Here is a 20,615-nt window from a genome sequence, read left to right as displayed (position 1 = left end):
GAATTTTTTATTGAAAAATGTAGTTGGTATGCTTTATATGGCAACAGGGATTGCATTTGTTGTCAAAGAAATCAAGCCTGTTTGTTTTTCAATTTGAGATTACAACAATGACGTTATGATAATTCCAGAATTCTCGATCACTTGCATCGGCTCTAATTGTAATTGTATCTGCACTTGTGAGTTCCTAATTTTTTTCAGTGTTTTAGTTGATCAATTTTTACTGATTTTGCAATAGTGTTGCTCTATTGTTCAATTTCTCTATGTAGGCACCATTGCTTAAATTATAATATCAGAAAACAAAAACAAACATATCGGGGAATGTTTTTAAAATAGAGGAATTCTGCAATAAAAAACATAAAATAGCAAAACACTGAAATTTAACAATAAATTAAGTAATGGATTGTATTTTTTTGTTTCCAAATTATTCTTATTTATTTTAGAGAGTACTAAAATAAATAAATTAAATGAAATTTAAAAACTTAAAAGATTTATTTAAAATGTAAAACGAATAAATAAAAGTAGAATAAAAATGCAGAAAAGATAATTTGTCGTCATTTTTACATCGTTTTTTCTTATAATATTTCAGTATTTAGGAACACTCCAGCTTTTTTCCTGTAATCCATAAAATTTGTTCGCCACCAACAAAATATTGTTCTCCCAATTAAAAAAAATATACCATCTAGTGCCTTCAAGATGTCCTGTCTATGATTGGAAAAAATTCAGCAGCCGGGTCATCATATACTTCACGTCCCCCATTACGTCTGCTCGGATAGTTTCCGGATCTAGATGGGTCTTTATCTGTTGGAGGAAAGATTCCTCTTGGTGGAACTCCCCCTGCATTTTCGGGCATGAATTCTCCGGGAACAAATCTTCTTGGCAAAATATTATTAGGATTCCTTCCGGGTACAAACGAACCAGGTTGAACCGTTCCTGGAATTCCACCGAATCCATTTGATCCACCTGGGTTTCCAAACTTATTTGGATTATTTAAGAATACTCCTGGTTCATCAGGAGATCCGAAAGTATTGGGTCCTTCTGGTGAATTAAATATACCGGGTTGTCCATAGATGTTTGGATTACCTGGTTGTCCAAAAACTCCTGGATTACCTGGCTGTCCATAAATTCCAGGATTATTTGGATGTCCGTAGACTCCAGGATTACCTGGTTGACCATAGACTCCAGGGTTTCCAGGAAATCCAAAAACAGTCGGATTTACACCTGGGCTGCCTGGTTGCGCTAGATCAGGATGTCCATTTGGTCCACCAAATGTTCCAGGGAAACCAGGCTGTCCAAATACGCCAGGTGTTCCCGGTTGTCCGAATGTCCATGGGGTACCTGGTTGATTAAATATTCCAGGTCTATTTGGAGGTCCAAAAGGGTTTGGTCCACCTGGAGGTCCGTATCCTGGTTGACCCCTTGGCTGATTTCCACCAACATTTATGAGCACCGCATCAGGCTCATTGTGTGGTGGCATTTGCTTTCCAATTCTAACAGAAATTTCTGGATTGAAGTAACCATATAAAACACCTTTGTATGTAGGAAACGATGAAGAGACCTTCAAAAATACAGTAAGAAGGAGCAATTTTACAACCTGAAAGAATTAAGAGTATTATAATAATTGTGCAAGTAAAGTAAATAAAAAACAAAATTGTTATGTGTGTAAAGAAAAAAAATAATCAATGACAGTTTAAAACTAATTTACTCCATAACAAGCAAATATATATTTAATTGCTGTGAGCCAAAATTAATTTTAGATAAGTAATACATTTTGATGAGCATTGCAATAATGAAACGAAATTAATTTCGATGGCCAGAATTCTGAATAGGTGAAACAATTTTAGAGAAAATGAAAAAAAAATACATTGTGGTCTTTATTTGTAGGAATAATAAATGTTAATGTTTGACTTTCTCAGAAATTCTAATTTTTAATGGTAATGCTAGTTTATAAACTAAAATATAGTGTGCAGTTCATTATTATGAAATAATTTATCGCTCGATTATTGAAATTAGTTTTGGAAAACAATAACATTAAATTGGTTATCTATACGGAGTCTAACCCATTACGGAATTTTCCTAATCCCTTGAGGGAAGAACAGAGAAAAGTAGAGTATTGGCTGAAACTTAGTGCAATATCGTTAACTAGCAAGAAGAGGTATAAAAACTTATTCAAGGTTAGCTTATAACTGTCAGATTTTATTTGTACCACAGAATAGTGGCTCTCAAAAGGTGTTCCGCGGAATCCTAGGGCTCTGTGAAAGATATTCAGGGGTTCAGAGAATTTAACTTATTTAGGATACACAGAAATCTATAACGAAAACGTAACAAGAACAGCATTCCTGTAAAATTTCAGGATTGACCAATCCTGAAATTCTACTCGGAAACCAAGCGCCATTGCAGAAAATCTAATTAAAATATGTATGACATCTACAGTACTCGGAGAAAATGCAGAAAAGAAAGTTGTTTATAGATTGTTGAATAGCCAATTTCTAGACTCATGATTTATGTTGAACTGTGTTGTATAACGATGATTTGAGAATTGAATTTTTTAGCCAATATATTCGATAAACTAATGCGGGGGATCCACCAAAAAGAAGTCAATCAATTAGGGTTCCACAGCCGAAAAAAAATTGGAAAAGAGTCAAAATTTTAATAGCAGTAACACCCAAAATTTGATATCATAACTTTTAAATTTTTTGTTGCTCTTTAGAAAGTATATATTATACAAAACAATAGCCAAAAAAGATTTTTCTTATTTAATTTATTTTACAAGATATTAACAATTAAATTTTAAAGCTATTTTTATTTAAAAAATAAATATCTAAGGATAGAATGAATGGATTTTAAAAAATGTATCTCATTTTACGCGGAAATAATTGAAGTTCTTGATAAAATAATTATAATAAAACAAATGTTTAAAAAATTTAATTTTCATTGCAAAATTAAGTTGTAAAATGAAAAACAAAAATGTCTAATTCAGGGGCTCTAATTTCGGCAACAATCACTTTATCGACAGACCATTTCATTGACACGACTTCATTAACAGATCATTTCATTGACTAGGTCACTTCGTCAACAGGGTCGTTTCGTTGACAGGTCATTTCAGCGACAAGTCATTTCAGTTGACTGGGTCGTTTCGTCGATAGTGCCCTTTTGACAACTTCTTCGTCGACAGTATCGTTTCGACGACAAGTCATTTCGTCGACAAAGGGATACCTCGTTGACAGCGATATTTCATTGACTTCTTTTTTCGACAGTAGGGCCGTTTCCTCCGCATGTTTAATTTTGAAACTATTTTTAGGGTTTGTTAGGTTGCGCATTCCGTCTTTTGTCGTATTTGTCGTTTATTTTTATGTCTGTTTAAACTCAAAACTAGTTGAACATTTTTAAAAGTATTAAATCTTTAGGTTTGCTCTTAGTAAGAAATTATTCAGATTGAGATTTTAATAAGTGATGACATTTTTAAGCAACTAACACACGATTCTTATAATTTGAAGTGAATTAACTCGAAATGTTTACATTAACTGCTTTTTAAAGAGTTTATATTATTTTTCAAAATTTTTATATTAACTATTTCAAAATTCCTTGAAAACTTTTGAAAAAATTTCAGCACAAAGGTTTAAAAGAAAAAAAAAACAAACAAACAAACTCCAGAAATCCTTAAGTGTTTAAACACAAAATTCCATCACTTTTATTACGGAAATCTAAAGGAATTTTCCTATTTTTAAGAAGATTTCTTAAAGAAAAAATAACACAACAAAAACTTTAATTTTTATTAATAAAACTGCGGTATTTTGTGCCAAAACGCTTAAAGAATTTTAGAGTTTTTTTAAAGGTTTTGTGCTCTCTTTTTTAATTGGGTAAAGTACTGCTATGTTACTCTTGATATTAAGTTAGGTATTTAATTTTTCATAGCTCTCTAATTTAAGTTAAACTCAGGGACTCAATGGTGTACTAAAGAGAGAATGAGCTCATTGAGTGTTTATTGCATATTTTTGGAAAATTTCATATTGTAGGAAAAATAAAAGCTCTTTCTTATTCTTCACTAAAAAAATACTCGAAAGCAAAAATATTTCAGGCTTAGCTGTGGAAATATGTCTTTTATGATTAAAGCTTCAAAACATTTCATTGTATTGAAAAATGAACAATAGAAGACGCTAAGTACTTCTAAAAATAATGTTGACTTTCAGTGAAAATGTTGAGCATTTTTAAATTAAAAGTTGTAATTTTTTTAAACTTCATTAATGTAGAGCAGAATTTTTAAGTAATGAGTTTAGTTGTGTATCATAATAACGGAATGTCATAGCATAATATCGATCAACAGATTTGTTTCAAACTTTAAACTTCGTAATGCACTCATCTCCTGTATTTATTATTTGTTATGTATTTATTGTTTGTTGTCCTGTGTTTATTGTTTGTTGTATCAGAAAGAAAATTCATGACGTTATTATGCTTCTACAACCTTATAAACATTAATCATAAAAATTTACATATTCGTGTTTTTATGAGTTTTTTAAATGAATTCATTCGTACCAATATAATAACTCAAGAAATCAATGTAATCAACTTGAAATAAAGTTATGTCTCACATGGTGCTAAATTATTACATTTCTTTCGAAAGTCAGCAATGTGTACTACTTTCCATATTTTACATGAAAATATTTTTCTTAGATTTTATTAGTCTAATAATTTATTTTTAATTCATTTCTTTTGATTCCATTTCCTGCAAGTGACTTCAATTGGCGAAATCTCGTTTACAGTTTCTTTAAAGTTGATTATTGTACTAAAATATCTAAAGTGACGTTGTTTTGAGTGTTCAATCTTACGTTACATTTTATTTTTCGTAACAAAAGCTTTCACATTTAGAAAGTTGAAATTAAGGTACAGGGAGTGTGATGAAATTTGACATTCGATTATTAGTTCGGAAATTATTAACTGTTAAGCTTGTGACAAATACCTACTTTTCAAATCACATAAATGCAAATGCAAAGTTAAACTTAATGAAGGAGCCCTTTTTTTCATGAATTAGTATTTTTTTCCCTTCAAAATTTCAACTTGTGTCAAAGTTATAGCAATTTTAGGTACTTTTTTTCTTGAACTTTTCCTGCGCACTTAAAAGACTTGAATAATTTAGGGTTACAAAAATGTTCAAGGGGTTAAACAGAATGAAAAATAACATTTGACGATTAGTTTGGGTATTATTATGTGCTTAATTTGTCTTAAAAATATTATGAGGGTCACTCTGAAACTCACAGAAATGTAACTGCGCAGTTAAAATTTACGTGACGAACGGGCTATTTTTAATTGTAAACGTAAGTTTTTTTTCAAAAGTCCAATTTGTCTTTGCAATTCTTTTTTACGTTATCTTGACTCACTTTTTTGCTCTAAATTTGGACTATTTATCCATTGTTATCAGGAAATTTATTTATCGTTCTTGAGATTTCTAATCTAAAGTGTTAAAGCAACAAAAACAAAATGAAGGGACAGAAATTATTTATTGCCAGATATAAATCTTAACATTTAGTTGAATTTTAAAAAAAATAATTCAAGAGAAATAAAAACCGTTTTCTAATTTAACATGAGATAAGCCTCGTTGATGAGTAAATTTACTACTTACTAATTTTGTATTGAGTTACAAAATCTGTATTTCTGAGTTAAATTTTTTTTCCAACTACAGTTGATTTCTTTTTAAATACACTCATTTCCTTACGATTAATATATTAATAAAATGGTCTTACCTTAAGCTACAACAGTTGTATATTTTATCTATAAAATGTTAGGCGTTTCTGTAAAAAAGGGGGACTTTTATGGAGGACGAAAAATGGTGAATGAGAAGCAGTTATGGGAATTGGTGAGAGGGCTTCCTAGTAGAGTAAAAAAATTATGTCAACAGTGTTACCTACTTAAATAAATAAATGTATATGTCGCAAGTTATATTACTATTTAAATACAGCATATAAATTTTTGTAGATAAATTTCGCAAAATTATGATTACGTATGCAATAACTTTAACATTTCTAAAGGAAGTGTATCTCAAAGTCTCGGTAATAATAATCAGATTATGCAAGTGCATCTCATTATCTTCAATAATAATTTGTTAGATTTTCTTTTACATTTCTGTGATTAAATTGCAAACAGTAATTAGGAATGCAAAATTTTCAGAAGCACGTTCAGTCGTACAAGTTTGTTTAGTAAAATTATCAAAATACAAATAAATATAAGGTTTGGATAATATTTTCGACACTGTTGTTTTACTTTAGTTAAAAGTGTTGTTTCACCTTTTTTTTGACAATAAAAATTATTCACTGCTCATTTTTCTAGAGTAAGTTTAAATTTTAAATTATTCTTTCTTTGGAATTTATTTTAAAAAGCATCTACTCTACACTGCATAAGTTAAGCGTCAGTTGAAATCATCTATTGAAGAAAATATTTGGCTTCTTAATAATAAATATAAATATATACCTATGCTTAATATATAAACAAGCTATTTCTATTATAATACATGGGGAATCTATTGTATTATAATCATGGTATTATAGGTATATAATTCTATTATAATCATGGAATTTTTTTCACTGAAAGTGAACACATTCTCATCATTTAAATTATCCGCTTCCACAGTAAATCCCATTTAGAAATAATCAAAATCAATCCTTCTCTTAAAAAAAGGTTGCGATCATTTTGCTTTGTTTGAAGAATTTGGAATATCTCCAGAGTTTTTTAGTTATTCCGACTGGCATTCAGACTTATTGCAATGTACCTACTGATTCTTAGGCTGATAATAAAATAAATTATTCAAAACTCAGATAGCTTGGCTTATGTTAACTTTTTTACAATCAGTCCCAGAGAAATGAATACTGATTTGAATAAGCTGCGAGAAGCAAAGGATTATTAAAAGGTAATTCAAACAAAAAGAATAATTTAAAATTTAAACTAGCACCAGTGTGTAGCAAGTAGTTGTGAATCATTTCAACTCTTAAAATAAAGATAAAAAGAACGTTTTTTCTTTAATTTTCTTATAAAGCACCAAATAAATATAAGTGAGTTAATTCTGTAAATTTTTCATTGCTTTCAGCCTAAACAGATTTAGACTGATTGAAAATCCTTAACTTATTTTATAATCAGCCTAAAGGCATATGAGCTGATTGCAATAAACCTAAAATACTTAAATCCAGACAGTATAGAAAAGTAATGGAGACTTTTCCAATCAGCATGGAGCACTGCAAAACGACGGCAAACTGCCAAATAGCCGGATTTTCCAATTACCATACGGTAATTACACTCTTAAAAATTTCGTAGCGTGATGAACTATGATTACATTTGTTGCAATCTTATTAATTGGTTGCCATTCTGAGCAAATCTTGATGATACGATAGTATAGGGTCCAACTTAAGTGGAAACTGTTGGTTCTATTTAACACCTTAATCAAATTTACAGTAAATTTGTACCTTGTTGTACTACAACGTCGAACCAGTTTTTCTGACCGTTTCCCACTATATATCAACTCACAATAGTGCGCTATTAAAATCAAATCAAATGAATGATCCACCAAAATAATGCTAATTTATTTAAAAAAAAAATACGCCACCCTTTCATTCAATAAAAGAAAATTCAAATCTTACTTACTTGAAATTTCATTTCGAGGCGTTGGAAGAGAGGCACTCGATATTATCATGTTGTTCTGTGGTAGTAGTCTTTTTTTATAAGCCCTTTTCCCTTTGTTTCCTCTCTTTGTTGACAAGTTCGTTGATGTCACATTTCAAGGAACAAAACCGCCCGACCGTAATGATTAGGACAACAAATACTTCAGAAAAAAGCGAAATCATCCTCCCTTCCTTCCGTAGTTTATTTCTCCAATATTTTCTTACCCCCCTCTCCCCACACAGCCATATTTTTTGACCCATTGCGTTCTTTGAACTTCAAGATTCCGAAAACTATGAGATTATTTGGAATCGTAAATTTCCCTCCTCGCATCCGAAGAAAAATTTTGATTCTAAGAGCTTTCATAAAAATTCTACTAACAAGTAAGGTATTTCTGAAGGTGAAGGATAATAACCCCAACACTTTTATTTTTATTATTTTTTTGTGGTTACTTTTGTTGACCTCCTGAATAGCCAACAAACTTTTCTTTTTGTAATTTAAAAAATACCTTCGTTTTTTAAGGGGAGAATGGATCTTGAAAGTCTTAAAAACAAAAGTTTTATTTCAAATATCTAATAATATGTATTTACATGCTAGAATTTTAATTATTCTAGAAAACTATATTCAAGGTAATTTATATACAAAGTTTTCTATAAAAAAGAAATTTAAAGAGATATTAATGAATGACAGTAATTAATTGCTCATAATATCCCTAAAGTTGCAAGAGTTTAGAATAAATTAATTTTTTTTTCTCATATAAGGCCTAAAATAAATGGCACACGTAACGATTTCAACATTTATATCTTAAAATGCACACTTTAAATTAAAAAAAACATTTTTTTCATAAAATGCTATTAAAATTCTACCACTTACTTTTATTTATGTAAGCATACATTTTTGAAATCATTTTGCGTGACATATGCTCCAAATTTTAATTTTGAAAAAATGTTTTAAAAGGTAAAATAATTTTTTGTAATTAATAGAGCGAAGGACTTTTTTTTTTAATTCGATGCTATTAAACATGTTATATAAATAAAGTATTCGGGACATCTTTAAATTAATTTCTTATTGAATTTTGATATTTTATGGATGCATAGATGAAACACACGGAAGTTAAATACAATCAGTAATATACGTAATAATAAACTAATAATAAATATGCCCTGATTTAGCAGGATCTATTTTTAAGAAATATGAAATAAAGACTCTTCACCCTTCTATTAAATTTTCAGATGCATTTAGGTCGTCTAATTACTTACAATATAAACAGTTAAGGAAAATAGTTTAATATTCATGTAAAAATTTTTTTGTTCCTCATTACAAACAAAAATAAATGAACGATATTTAGTTTAATAATGAATGGCTTCAATAGGTAAAGTTATGAAAATTGTTCTAAAATCATTAAATAATTGCAGTTGGTTTTGCAAATTTTGTTTCATTTCTTTTCAAGGGGGAAAAGCTTTATAAAAATTTCGCTTTAATTATTTATATTATATCTTATGAGTATAATATATATTAATTAAATAATAATAAATTACTGGTTAATTTTAATCTTATTTAATACAACAGTTTTATTAAATGACTAATATTTAATATTGTACATTTATATAACCATAATTTATAATGATGGTTATAAGTTTCTTAATTTTAATCATGTTTTTTAATTATTTTCCTTAAAAATATTTCTGTTTCAACAAAAATGATTATTGAAGTATCAACAGAATTATTAAATCATGGGGAAACATTGATTGCTTATTAATGGGTAGTTATCAGATTTGAAGTTACTTCAAAATTATAATAATTACTATGTCCGTACCTGTATTATATGTCAGCATTATTCACGTAATTTTTTGCATCAGTCTACGTTGCACATAGTACATCCCATCCTTTTTTAGGATAGAAGAATTAGGTACGAAAAACGTGGTATGCATTAATCAGAATAAATAAAACACAACTTTTTATTTTTATGTTTCCCAATTGTATGGAAATGCTCATTTAAAATAATAATGTGACTCGTTGTTTGTTACAAATTGATGGTGCATCCGTGACATAATGCATGTCATGAATTAAATGTTTAGGAGTGTTAAGAGGACTCTATACAACGGGAGAAATTTTTCGTCGCGAATTCTCTTTCATCTCCATGACAAATTTAAAATTTTAAGTACAGAAAAAGTTAGTTCTGACAAACGTATAGTAAGCCATGAAATTTCAAATACTGAAGAGAAATTTTTAACGTATCAAGTAAAAATAAATTAAGAAACTATAACTTAGGATTACGCAATTGATAAGTTCTCTTCTCATAATTTCCATGCATTTTGATATTTTTAATTATTTTTTTCAGCAATTGAAACTTTATAGCTCACTCTAGGTATGCCTGCAATCATTTTTTTCCCTTCTTTTGCATTTTAAATCAATCATGGAGGTGAAAGATAATTTGCAACAAAATGTTTCTCCCTTGGTATGGCGTTCTCTTAACTCCTATTATTACCTCTGATGCCCCATTAACAGTCACTACTCTAAATAAAAAATTTTTATACCTTATTTATAAGTAACCTCATTACTTTAAGAATTTTAAAAACTGTATAAAATATTGTTTTATGTATTTTAAAGGATTTAGTGGTTATATTAATTCAAACAGCATTTTAGAAGTAATCGGAGCGCAAAGGGTTGCGATCACACATGGACGCATCTACACAAAACACGTGTTCAAAAACAATAGTGATTTCTTAACTTAATGTAATGTTGTTGAGCTTTTTATTCGGGACGCAGCTCGAAAGCACGCTTAAGAAAATGGACATAGTTATTAAAAAAATGGACACAGCATATGATTCGTTAAGTAAATTTCTCTTATGAAAATTGTTTTCTTTTAAAAAAATAAATTAATGGATCCAAATAATTTCGCAATGTTGTCACTTTCTCTAAGTCAGTTAGCACACTTTTTTTAAAATTAGTTTTTTATAAATGTATTTAAATTCAACTGTTCTTTTCAATTCAAATTGTTCAACTGTTCTTTTTACTAGGTTGTCCGATAAATTTATTATAATGGTATTAATTCGATATTGCACGATTTAGATTTTTAAAACCTTCTTAATCGTTTAGTGTTTTGAATACTAAGAAATGCTCGAAAAGTTACATCGATAATATATGTAACCTATTACCGAGATTTTGCCCCGTATTGATTATACTTTGTTTAAAAATAAAAGAAAAGTATGAAATTCCATGTTAAGTTGTTAAATTTAAATTGAGTATTGGGGAAAAATATACTTGAGGGTGCGAAATTGGCGACTTATGTTTGGCGCTGTTCCTGTTTGTGCGGAACACCGTGGTAACAGGAATGGCGGCCAGAACATAATCTTATTTCAATAAAACATTGAAAAATTTCAACAAAACATCGGATAAAGTTTGCAATGAACCTAAAATAAGCAAAATTAATAAATCCTATAAAAAGGATTTTGAATCGAAGCAAAAATTAATGGAGTAGGCGCAGAAAGAAAAGGAAAAAAACAACAACAACTCACTTCTTCATTAAGCTTGAATATTCTCAGATTAAGGTGCACAGAATTATCTAATAACAGTTAGATACTGTCTAAATTTATCATGAATAGNTAATTGATTACATAGCTGTAATTATCTGTAATCAATTACAGTTGTAATCGATTACTGTAATCAACGGCCAACTCTGGTTTCAACATCACCCAGCTTGGCGATCAACCGCGATCACAACGTGGCGAGAATCAAGGGGCACCCTCAAATATAGTCTACCCGAATATTGAAAAGGCCCATTTTTCGCTGTGTCCATTTCGTGGTGATATTAATAATTCTGAAAATCAATTAAGAACAGAGACATTTAAAATATTTTCATAATTTCATAATTCATAAGTTTATATTTCCTTCTTGAGAGTTTTGTCAGTTTTATTGCAAAGTGAAAACTGATTGTCAAATAAATTGTTGCAACTTTAAGTTTTCATAATAAAACTAAAATTTTCTTCACGCAGAGCTAATAAACTCGTTTCAGGCCCAAATCTTTTCATTTGAAGTCATTTCGCAAATAAAACTTTTTTTTTTCTGTCCGAGAAAGTGAAGCAATTTCATTCATATGAGGAAGTAATATATATATTTAGCATATTTTAGCGATTTCTACTACTATCACATCGCATCAACCGCTTTCAAGTATATCCAAACAACAAAAGGAAATTTGAAATTCAATACTGTCATATCCGAGATACATCAAATATGTTTCAACAAAGAAAAGAAAAAAGAAACTAGAATATTTCTCGCCGCATCATTTTACAGATATTTCCAAGAATATTTTTCAAAAGAATTCTACACATCATGTTCGAAAGCAAATATTTAGATAACATTTTTCGAAACCTGTAAGAGGAATAGTTTTAAGAATCTTAAAATGAATCTTTGGACTTCATCTTGTTATTCGTTTTGCGAAAACTGTGCATAAAATATTCAAATAGTTGTTTTTAAATGGAGCTTAAATTCTCTGCACTCGCCACAAACCTAACCATTAAGTTTTGTTTTTTTATGTGTTATATTCCAAAACTACAAAATAATTCGCATAGTGATTGTTTAGATTCTTATCAAAAAAGAGGGTAGCAAGCAAATGCAGCTTCTATTGATAAGAATAATGTGAAGAATTTAGTTAAAAGGAACATAAAAATCCATTGAATTTATATTTTGAAGGAAAAAAAATATTGTCAGGCTTTATATTCAGACATTTTGTTGTAACCTTTCTTCAAATTTCCGTTTCTTTTATTTCCACATTTCTATATTTTTACTCATAAAAGACACAATAAAAATATTTATATATGTAAAAAAATACCCGGAAAATTTCACTTTATTTACGAGAATAGCAGAACGAGAAGTATTTTTAAGAGTTTAGATGTTTAAACTTTTTTTTTCTCTCCACGTATTTCTCGTAGCAGACGCTAGATGAATAACTGTTTTTATTATTACCGTTTCTTGCATTGTAAATGTTGGCTCGATATTGGAATAAATAGGATTTTGAGGAAAAAATGTTTTTTCTTGCTTTTCATGCCATTTCAGTTCCAATACCTACCCGAAATATGTCTTTATATTTTATCTGGAGGATTTTGATATGGATAATAATTATATAGCTTAGATGCTCAAGCTACTTAAAAGTAAACTCTTTACTTATATGAAAAAAAAGGCAGAGAATCACAATAAATTCTAATAAATAAATATGCTATATAACTTTGAAACATTGTCAGAATTAGTAATCAAAAGCTTTATTTACAAAACCATTTAAAATGATGTAAACAGACAATCGTAGCTTTGGTATTGCTTATAATTTAGCTCTGCTGTGAGTATAAAATAAATTTTATTATTGACTTTATGTAGCATTTTGAATTCGTGGTAACAATGAAATTTTTTTGCATAGTAATTATTTAGTTATCCGTTATTTAAAGACTAATTTGTTTCATTCAATTATGTTTTGTAATGTAACTTTAATAGTTAACAATATATATTCCAAATGTCTTAGTTTAAAAAAGAATACACTTAATTTAGATATAAGAAGTTATTTAAGATAGGCCCGAAATTTTATATAACAATTAGAAATCCTTTTAACATCAGTAAGATTGCTTTGCCTACACAGAAAAAGAAGTTTCTTAATTTAAATGCAAAAGGTTAGCTAAGATCTGCCCAAAACTTAATATTGCATTTACAAATCTCTTTAACATCAGTAAGATTGCTTTGCCTACACAGAAAAAGAATTCCCTTAATTTAGATATGAAAAATTAGTTAAGATCTGCCCAAATTTTAATATAACATTTACAAATCTTTTTAACAGCAGCAAGATTGCTTTGCCTGCACAGAAAAAAATAAAATGGGTAAGAAAAAAGCCTAATTTTGGTTAAAAGATTCTCAGGTATGAAGTTACACAATATGAGTTCATACTATATTGGGTCATGATCCCTGCTTGTTTTGTTTATTATTTGGTGTACCCATTTTGGGAATCTCAAGATCCCAAAAGTTTTAGTTGTTCTACTAATCTAATAACTGCACCACATTTTGCAAAATGCCTTTTCAAGAAAGAAGACTTTTATTTCAGCACAAATTGCTTAGTAACAAGAAAGAAGGATTACTTTCTGCTGAAATTTCTATGTTGAAAACACGGTAAGTCGCCATGGTGAAAAATACTACTTTCAGTGCTTTATTCGTAGTAAATAAGTGATAGCTATCGACATAGCTGTCAGTCGTTTACGAAATAGTTTCTTCAATAGTAGTATTGTCCTGTAAAAATTAAAACACCGACTTTGACAACTTATTACAGTTAATCTACTTGATAGATTTAAAAAACAAATTAAAATACATACAATCGAAGATCTTTACAACACAAAACTAAAAATTGATTTTGTGTTATATAAATTCTCATTGAAACTAAGCACGACAACGCAAGCTTTATGAACATATGCATATTAACACAGTAAACTAATTTTTTTAAAAAAAATGAAATTCAATTATTTATTCATAGAAAAAAAACTCTCAAGACTAATTTACTATCTAACTGGTTATCAGTCAGAAAGTTCCAAATTTTTTGTAGATTATAATTGCTGTTACAATACTAATTTCACAATAATTCCTTAGTTTAAGTGTGAAATAAAGATCAAAAGTTTAAATAATCTCAAACCATCACACGTCTCCGCTGTGGACACCTGAAATCACTGAGGTACTCTGGAGGAGAACAGTGCTTTGCCCTCTGTACCAAGTGCTCTTCGGCCCAGGCATCCCCTGAACATCTACTGGATTGCCTCGGTCTTTTAAAACAAGACCTNCCGCTGTGGACACCTGAAATCACTGAGGTACTCTGGAGGAGAAAAGTGCTTTGCCCTCTGTACCAAGTGCTCTTCGGCCCAGGCATCCCCTGAACATTTACTGGACTGCCTCGGTCTTTTAAAACAAGACCTTATTGAAAGACCCTTAGTTGTTTTAGACTTTTTGAAGGTGAACAATCTCATGGACCTTGTCTAGCTAGGCTAGAAATGGGGATTTGAAAGAAGAAGAAGAAGATAATCTCAAATTTTGTCTTCTAGAGAAAGCCATTTCTCCCCCAAATATAGAATTTCAAATCTAGTTTTTGAACATACAATTATACAGAGGTCTTTTATGGTTGAATATATACAATTAAAGGGTGTGAAAAAAAAGTTGTTAGAAATGATTTTTCAACATTTTTTGTCCTTTTGTCTGATTGCAGCAATTTGGCAGTTTCAACGGCATTATTGTGGTTATGAAGTCTGAAAAAGTAATCTAAATCAATTATAAATCTTACTTCATCACAAAAAGGAAAATGAATAAATAAATAAATAAATCTTTTCAATTTGTGCAATGGTTATTTTTTTCATAATTAATCATTGTTTTTCATTCTCATTTGTATGTTATAAACAAGGAATCAGAAGTTCAGCATTTATTTAATTTGTATTTTTAAAATCATGAAATGAAGCTTTAATAAGTTGTTGCTGCTGGCAAACACTGTATGTTTGTTCCATCACAATTCGATAACTAGAAACGATCGAGTAAAGGGGAAAACAAGGAGAATAAGTGGAACTCTCCATAATCATTGGGGCGGCTCTAATAACTAACATGGCTATGCATAACATAAAATATGTACAAACTGTCTATAAAATACTTTACAATTCCAAAAATGACAGATATACACAGTGATGTACAATGAGCTAAAAAAAATTGACCACTTTGAATAACTTTTGATCTAATGATCGGATTTTCACGTTCTAGAGCTTTGATCTTAATGGCTCGAGGGCGTGACCTCAAATATGCTAATTAATTGCAAACGATACTTTAAGTTACGAAATGAGACGCATAAACGTACTTTCTCTGAATAAACATACCTCTTTTTCGTTGGATTCGGATTTCTCACCCCCAAAATATAGGGATTAGTCGCAATCTGGGAAAAATGATCTCAATAGTTTGGTCAGAAGAGCGTTTCGAAGTTTGAAGCCCTTAATGTTAATTTTACTTTTTGCGTATTTGGCTATATCTAGAGAATTTTGTAAGCGAATTAAGCTTTTTTTTCACAGTTAATTGTAAAATTCGTTTATGCAAAGATAATTCCACGCAAAATATATTTTTTAGAAAATATTTATTATTTTTTATTATCTTAATTAAGAATAGTTGAAACATTCTGGAATTGTAAGGTATACAATTTATTGCATCATTGGGAAGAATATAATTTTACATGGCAAAATACAAAATTTTAGTGAAATCGACCGAATACTTCCTGAAAAATCAAAATTTAAAAATATGAGTTTTTTTTAAAAATTTGATTTCTCAGGAACTATTCGTTCGATTTCTCTCAAAATTTGTATTTACCATGCAAAATTAAATTCCTTAAAATGAGTTCAAAAAATTTGCATATGCATTGTCCTTAAAATGTGTGCAAAAATTTTATACAAAAAATTATATATCTTACAATTCAAAAATTTTTCTATTATTTTTAAATGAAATAATTGATGTCATTCCGGGAACCATTAAAAATATGTCCTGAAAACGCGAAAACCCGAGATCAAATATTGTTGTCCGTTTTTTTAAACGCCATTTTGAATAACTTTTGATTTAATGATCGGATCTTCACGTTTCAGGACTCAATCTTAATGGTTCAAGGGGTTGACCTCAAAAAAGCAAATTAATTAGTGCAGACGATGTTTTCAGTTACGAAAACGTACTTTCTCTGAATAAACATACATTTTCTTATCGATGAATACAGGTTTCTATCAATGAATACGATGGTACGGGCTTGATGCAATTTTAAAACTGAAGTCAATATTAAAATAATCGATACTATAATTGTTAACCAAACCGACATAAAACTGCTGCTTTAATGATGTCCCGCAGTGGACTGATCATTAAGACACGGTTCCCAGCAGATCACCGAAGTCAAGCATCACTGGCTACTGTCAGTGTGCGGGTGGGTGACCACTCGGATCAGTCTGCGTAGGTACCGAGGGTGTGCGGTATTGGTCCTCGTTAAACTGTGCTACCGTAAAGTGCTCGACTTCACGCGCAGGTCGTCGGTCTACCGAAGTGGGGATGCCATCCCCTCCGCAGAGGATCAAAATTGTGATGGCATGTCTTCGGATCATCCTCCGGGATGTTTCCCAGGCCGTCACCAATAGCCCATTGTGCGGCTCTAGTACGACGTAAATTAACAACAACAACAGCTGCTTTAATGATACCATATTTACGTTAAATTGAAAAAAAATTATTTAAATTCTTTGGCAAATGCTCTTGCTATATTAGTTTGAGCTTCGGAAGTCTTGATGACAATATTACCTTGGGATCAATTAATCTGAGATAGTTACTCAAAGTTAAAGAAATATATTACAAAATATAAACGGTTTTTTTTGGTGGAAATGTTATCTTGATGCTGTACAATAATAAAGTTATAAATATCCAAATTCTGTTCAATACATATTGTTAAAAAAATACATTGTAATGAAAGAAGTTACGAGAAAAAGGAAAAAGATCATACTCTCACCTTGTTGACTTATAGACGCAACATCAAATTGTTCGAAAACAAATATGAGGCGACCTGAATAGCGAAACGATTACGGTTGACAGTTGAATTGGCAGAAATGTAATCCAATTTGGGTATAGGCGTCTCCGAACTGATATCCTAATCTAGGAGTCGATGAACATGTGACCATTTTCTTTTAATTCGAAAAGATCTTACCGGTCTGATAGCCTTAAATCGGTGCATTATGGCCCGTATTTTAGTTTGGAAAGCTAGTATATAGGTGTAATTCCATTTTGGGCAAACATTCTTAAACAGGTTTTCTTTTTTACTTTGTAAACTAGTTGAAACATTGTTTTTTTTTTCATGAAACATTTGAAAAAAGGGATGTAAGGCACTTTTGAAAGTATGGTTTTAATCGATTCCATTTAGAAATATCATTACTGTATAGAACACAAATTTATGTCGTTAAAGAGAAGTTTCTCTAAAGTAAATAAAAGGATAAACAACGTGAATAGCTTTTAGCTAAAGTGAAATTCATAAAAGTTAATTTTCAAGAAAGTATATTTAATGAAATATCTTTGGAAAAAGAATAAATGGCTTCAGTTCACGATCTCGTTAAAAATACATTAGTACATTTTCGATAAGGTTAAAATCTCTTTCAAATGCGTACATTACATCGTTTAATATTCCTTAAGTCTCACGACCTTTGATTTTATTGGGTGCAAAATATATTAATACAATATTTTATGAGATGTTTAAATAAATTGATGTTTTGAAATTATGACAAGAAGCTTATGAAACTGGAAAAAATTGAATATCGTGTAGTTTTTATTTGAAATGTTTTGCGTGAATAATGGTTTATAGAGCGTATTTTCCATACAAGTCAGTATTAAAACTTTATATCAGTTGTTATTTTTTTAATTAAAAAAAATTTTTTTTTTCAAGAGAGGTTGCTTGGAACAGATTTTACAATAAATTAAAAGTACTTCTAAATGTTTGTAACGTCTACTTGTTGCTTAACATGGAGGACCTTGCTTAACATGCATTCCACTTTACACCATACTATTTCGTGATCAATACTTTGATAAGGTGATTGCAAAAACATTGTACAAAACATACTAAAAAAAATCCTATTAAATGCAAATGCTTCAATTTCGACGCTTATTATGTGCTTGCTTAATTTGTTTGATTTGGATTGGTTTTTTAAATTAGACCTTCTTTTGTCGTTATCGAGATTATTTTGCGATTATGCAAATGTGGTTTACTGAAAAATTTTGCACCAGAACAGTAGTTTCAGAAAAGGAAAAGTATTCTGAAAGTAATCTGAATAAAAAATTTTATGAGAATATGCAAGTTTAACAAAGATTTGCTGAAATTTAGCTTCAAAATCGCAGACTAATTTTTGTGTGAATTTTAAAGACAGTAATAAGTTTTGATCTGAAAAGTTTTGCTCATCAACTCTTTATTAAGACAGCTGGAATAACATCAAAAGGAAAAGAAAATTTTTATTTTGTAAACTGTAAGAGGTAAAAAAAAAGGACAATGTATAAAGCGCCACAAACGGGTTTTAGTGTAAAAAATAATAATCTGAAATTAAGTGTAAGGAATAATTTCGTTTTATTCCAGCTGAAAAAGTTTTTATTTGTACTGATGACAAAAATTAAATATAATATTTTTTCCTATTCAAATTGTACCTCTGAAAAAGTAAAAAAAAATCCTTTTTAATGAAGGCAAAATATTTTAACGTTTGTGTACTTCATAAAACTTATTTTCAGATATTAATTTGAAAGTTGATTTCATAGGTTATTGATAATTTATTTTATAATTATTTTAATAATTATTATTCAGTTGGGGCTGGATTACAGATATTATTATTTTTTAGATTGGTTACTGTGTGTAATTTTCACTTTTAACAGCTTATGTTTTGCTCTTACAAAACAAGGTCGAATAATATCGGCCGAGTTAGTGTTTAGAATTTTTCTTCTTCTTGAAACTGATACAATATTGATTAAAAACTTTCTAAACTTAAATTTTTATCCAACTTGTTTTGAAAATCATAGCATAGTAAGAATCAATATATATTATTTAGCAGAGTTGGCCAAAAATGTAATCGATTACATTTTTTGATTACAGTAATCAANTCAATATATATTATTTAGCATATAAAACTAATGTAAAAAAATATAATTTTCAGTTAAAAAATCTTAAATTAACTTTTTTAACCATATAAAAATAAGAAATGAAGAAATTTCAAGGAAAATTTGTCATTCAAAAGCGTTTCTTACGATGTCTAATTTAATTCTAAAATTTATTCGCTAAAACATTTCGTTCTTTTCATTCATCCAGTTTATCATTTTTAATTTTTTTGAGATACAATTGTAAAATTTACATTACAATTTCTTAGCATTTACTATTATTATATAGTAATAGTATTTTTATTGAATTTATATGGAAATAGTACTATTATTGAATTTTTATAGATATAGTATTTATATAGAAATAGTGTTCTATTGAAAAATAGAATTTAAATATTTTACTTGCTTCAAATAAATTCCTTATTTAAGTTTTTTACGTTTTATGTTACATTGTCAACATATTAAAACAATTTTTTTTTCATTTTAACTTAAACATGTTTGTTCATCAAAGGAGAAAAAAAAAACTAAATAAAAGAGAAGAATTCTTTCACCTTTGTTGATGCTGTATTATTATACAAGGCAAACAGAAGTTTTTTTTTCTTAGAAGCAAGATGTCAAGTTCTTAAGAACCTTTTCTTTCCCAGAAGCTGAAAATCTTCTATCATTGTACCAAATACTCTCATTTTACCACCACATAAGAATGAGAATACCCTTTCTTTATTTGCTTCTTTTACCCAGAAAAGAAAAATCCTCTTATTTTTTTTATTCTATTTATTTGTTCTTTTGCTCCTATATTTCAGTCAGTCGAGGAAACGTATTCGCCAAATATCAGGGGACTCTATTACTCCTGCGCGATAAAAGAAACTTCCCGAAAAATTTATTATCCTTTCGAATTTTAAATGTATACTTCTTTTATTCTATCATATTTTAAACAAATAAACTGCGAAAATTGTCAAAGAAATTAGCATCACAAATTGAGTCATGTTATGAAGTAAAAGAGGCTTAGAAACGTAAGCAACCGTTGTATTTTTAAAACATTTAGTTTTTATTGGAAAAATGATTTCGTCTATTTTCCACGTGTCCAAATATTTGAAGATTTTACTTTTATTAATATTTTCTTTCAATGTCTTAAAACATTTTTTAAGTATTTTTTAAAATCTATCTTTATTGTGTAAAAAATTTGGATTTTAAATTTTTTTCCAGTTGAATACAATATTATTATGATCAATATTCAAAATTTGTTCATTTTATTCAAGTTTTTGTTATTTATTTCAAATTTTTTCCTCTCAAACTCCTGCAATTTGTATTTTTAACATTTTGTAACTACATTATCATGTGTT

The 20,615-nt window shown here is 29.1% G+C and overlaps 1 protein-coding gene across 2 annotated transcripts; it reads right to left on the bottom strand.

Moving 5' to 3' along the window:
- Positions 1-498: 498 nt before the first annotated feature.
- Positions 499-17,253, bottom strand: LOC107450183 (cuticle collagen 2C). 2 transcript variants are annotated; one of them, XM_071180517.1, is made up of 2 exons: positions 17,162-17,253; positions 499-1,591 (listed from the first exon to the last, which is right to left on the bottom strand). In XM_071180517.1, the coding sequence occupies exon 2, from the start codon at positions 1,472-1,474 to the stop codon at positions 689-691; it is 786 nt and encodes a 261-aa protein (XP_071036618.1). In that variant the 5' UTR covers positions 1,475-1,591; positions 17,162-17,253; the 3' UTR covers positions 499-688. The 2 variants fall into 2 exon arrangements, with proteins under 2 accessions (XP_071036618.1, XP_015921415.2); XM_016065929.4 differs by lacking the exon at positions 17,162-17,253 and adding an exon at positions 7,624-7,785.
- Positions 17,254-20,615: the final 3,362 nt, after the last annotated feature.

The sequence above is a fragment of the Parasteatoda tepidariorum genome, chromosome 4, assembly GCF_043381705.1.
Source record: "Parasteatoda tepidariorum isolate YZ-2023 chromosome 4, CAS_Ptep_4.0, whole genome shotgun sequence".
In the NCBI taxonomy this organism is placed as follows: domain Eukaryota; kingdom Metazoa; phylum Arthropoda; class Arachnida; order Araneae; family Theridiidae; genus Parasteatoda; species Parasteatoda tepidariorum.
Note: the sequence above shows the minus strand (reverse complement) of the source record. Positions and strands in the feature narration are given on the sequence as shown.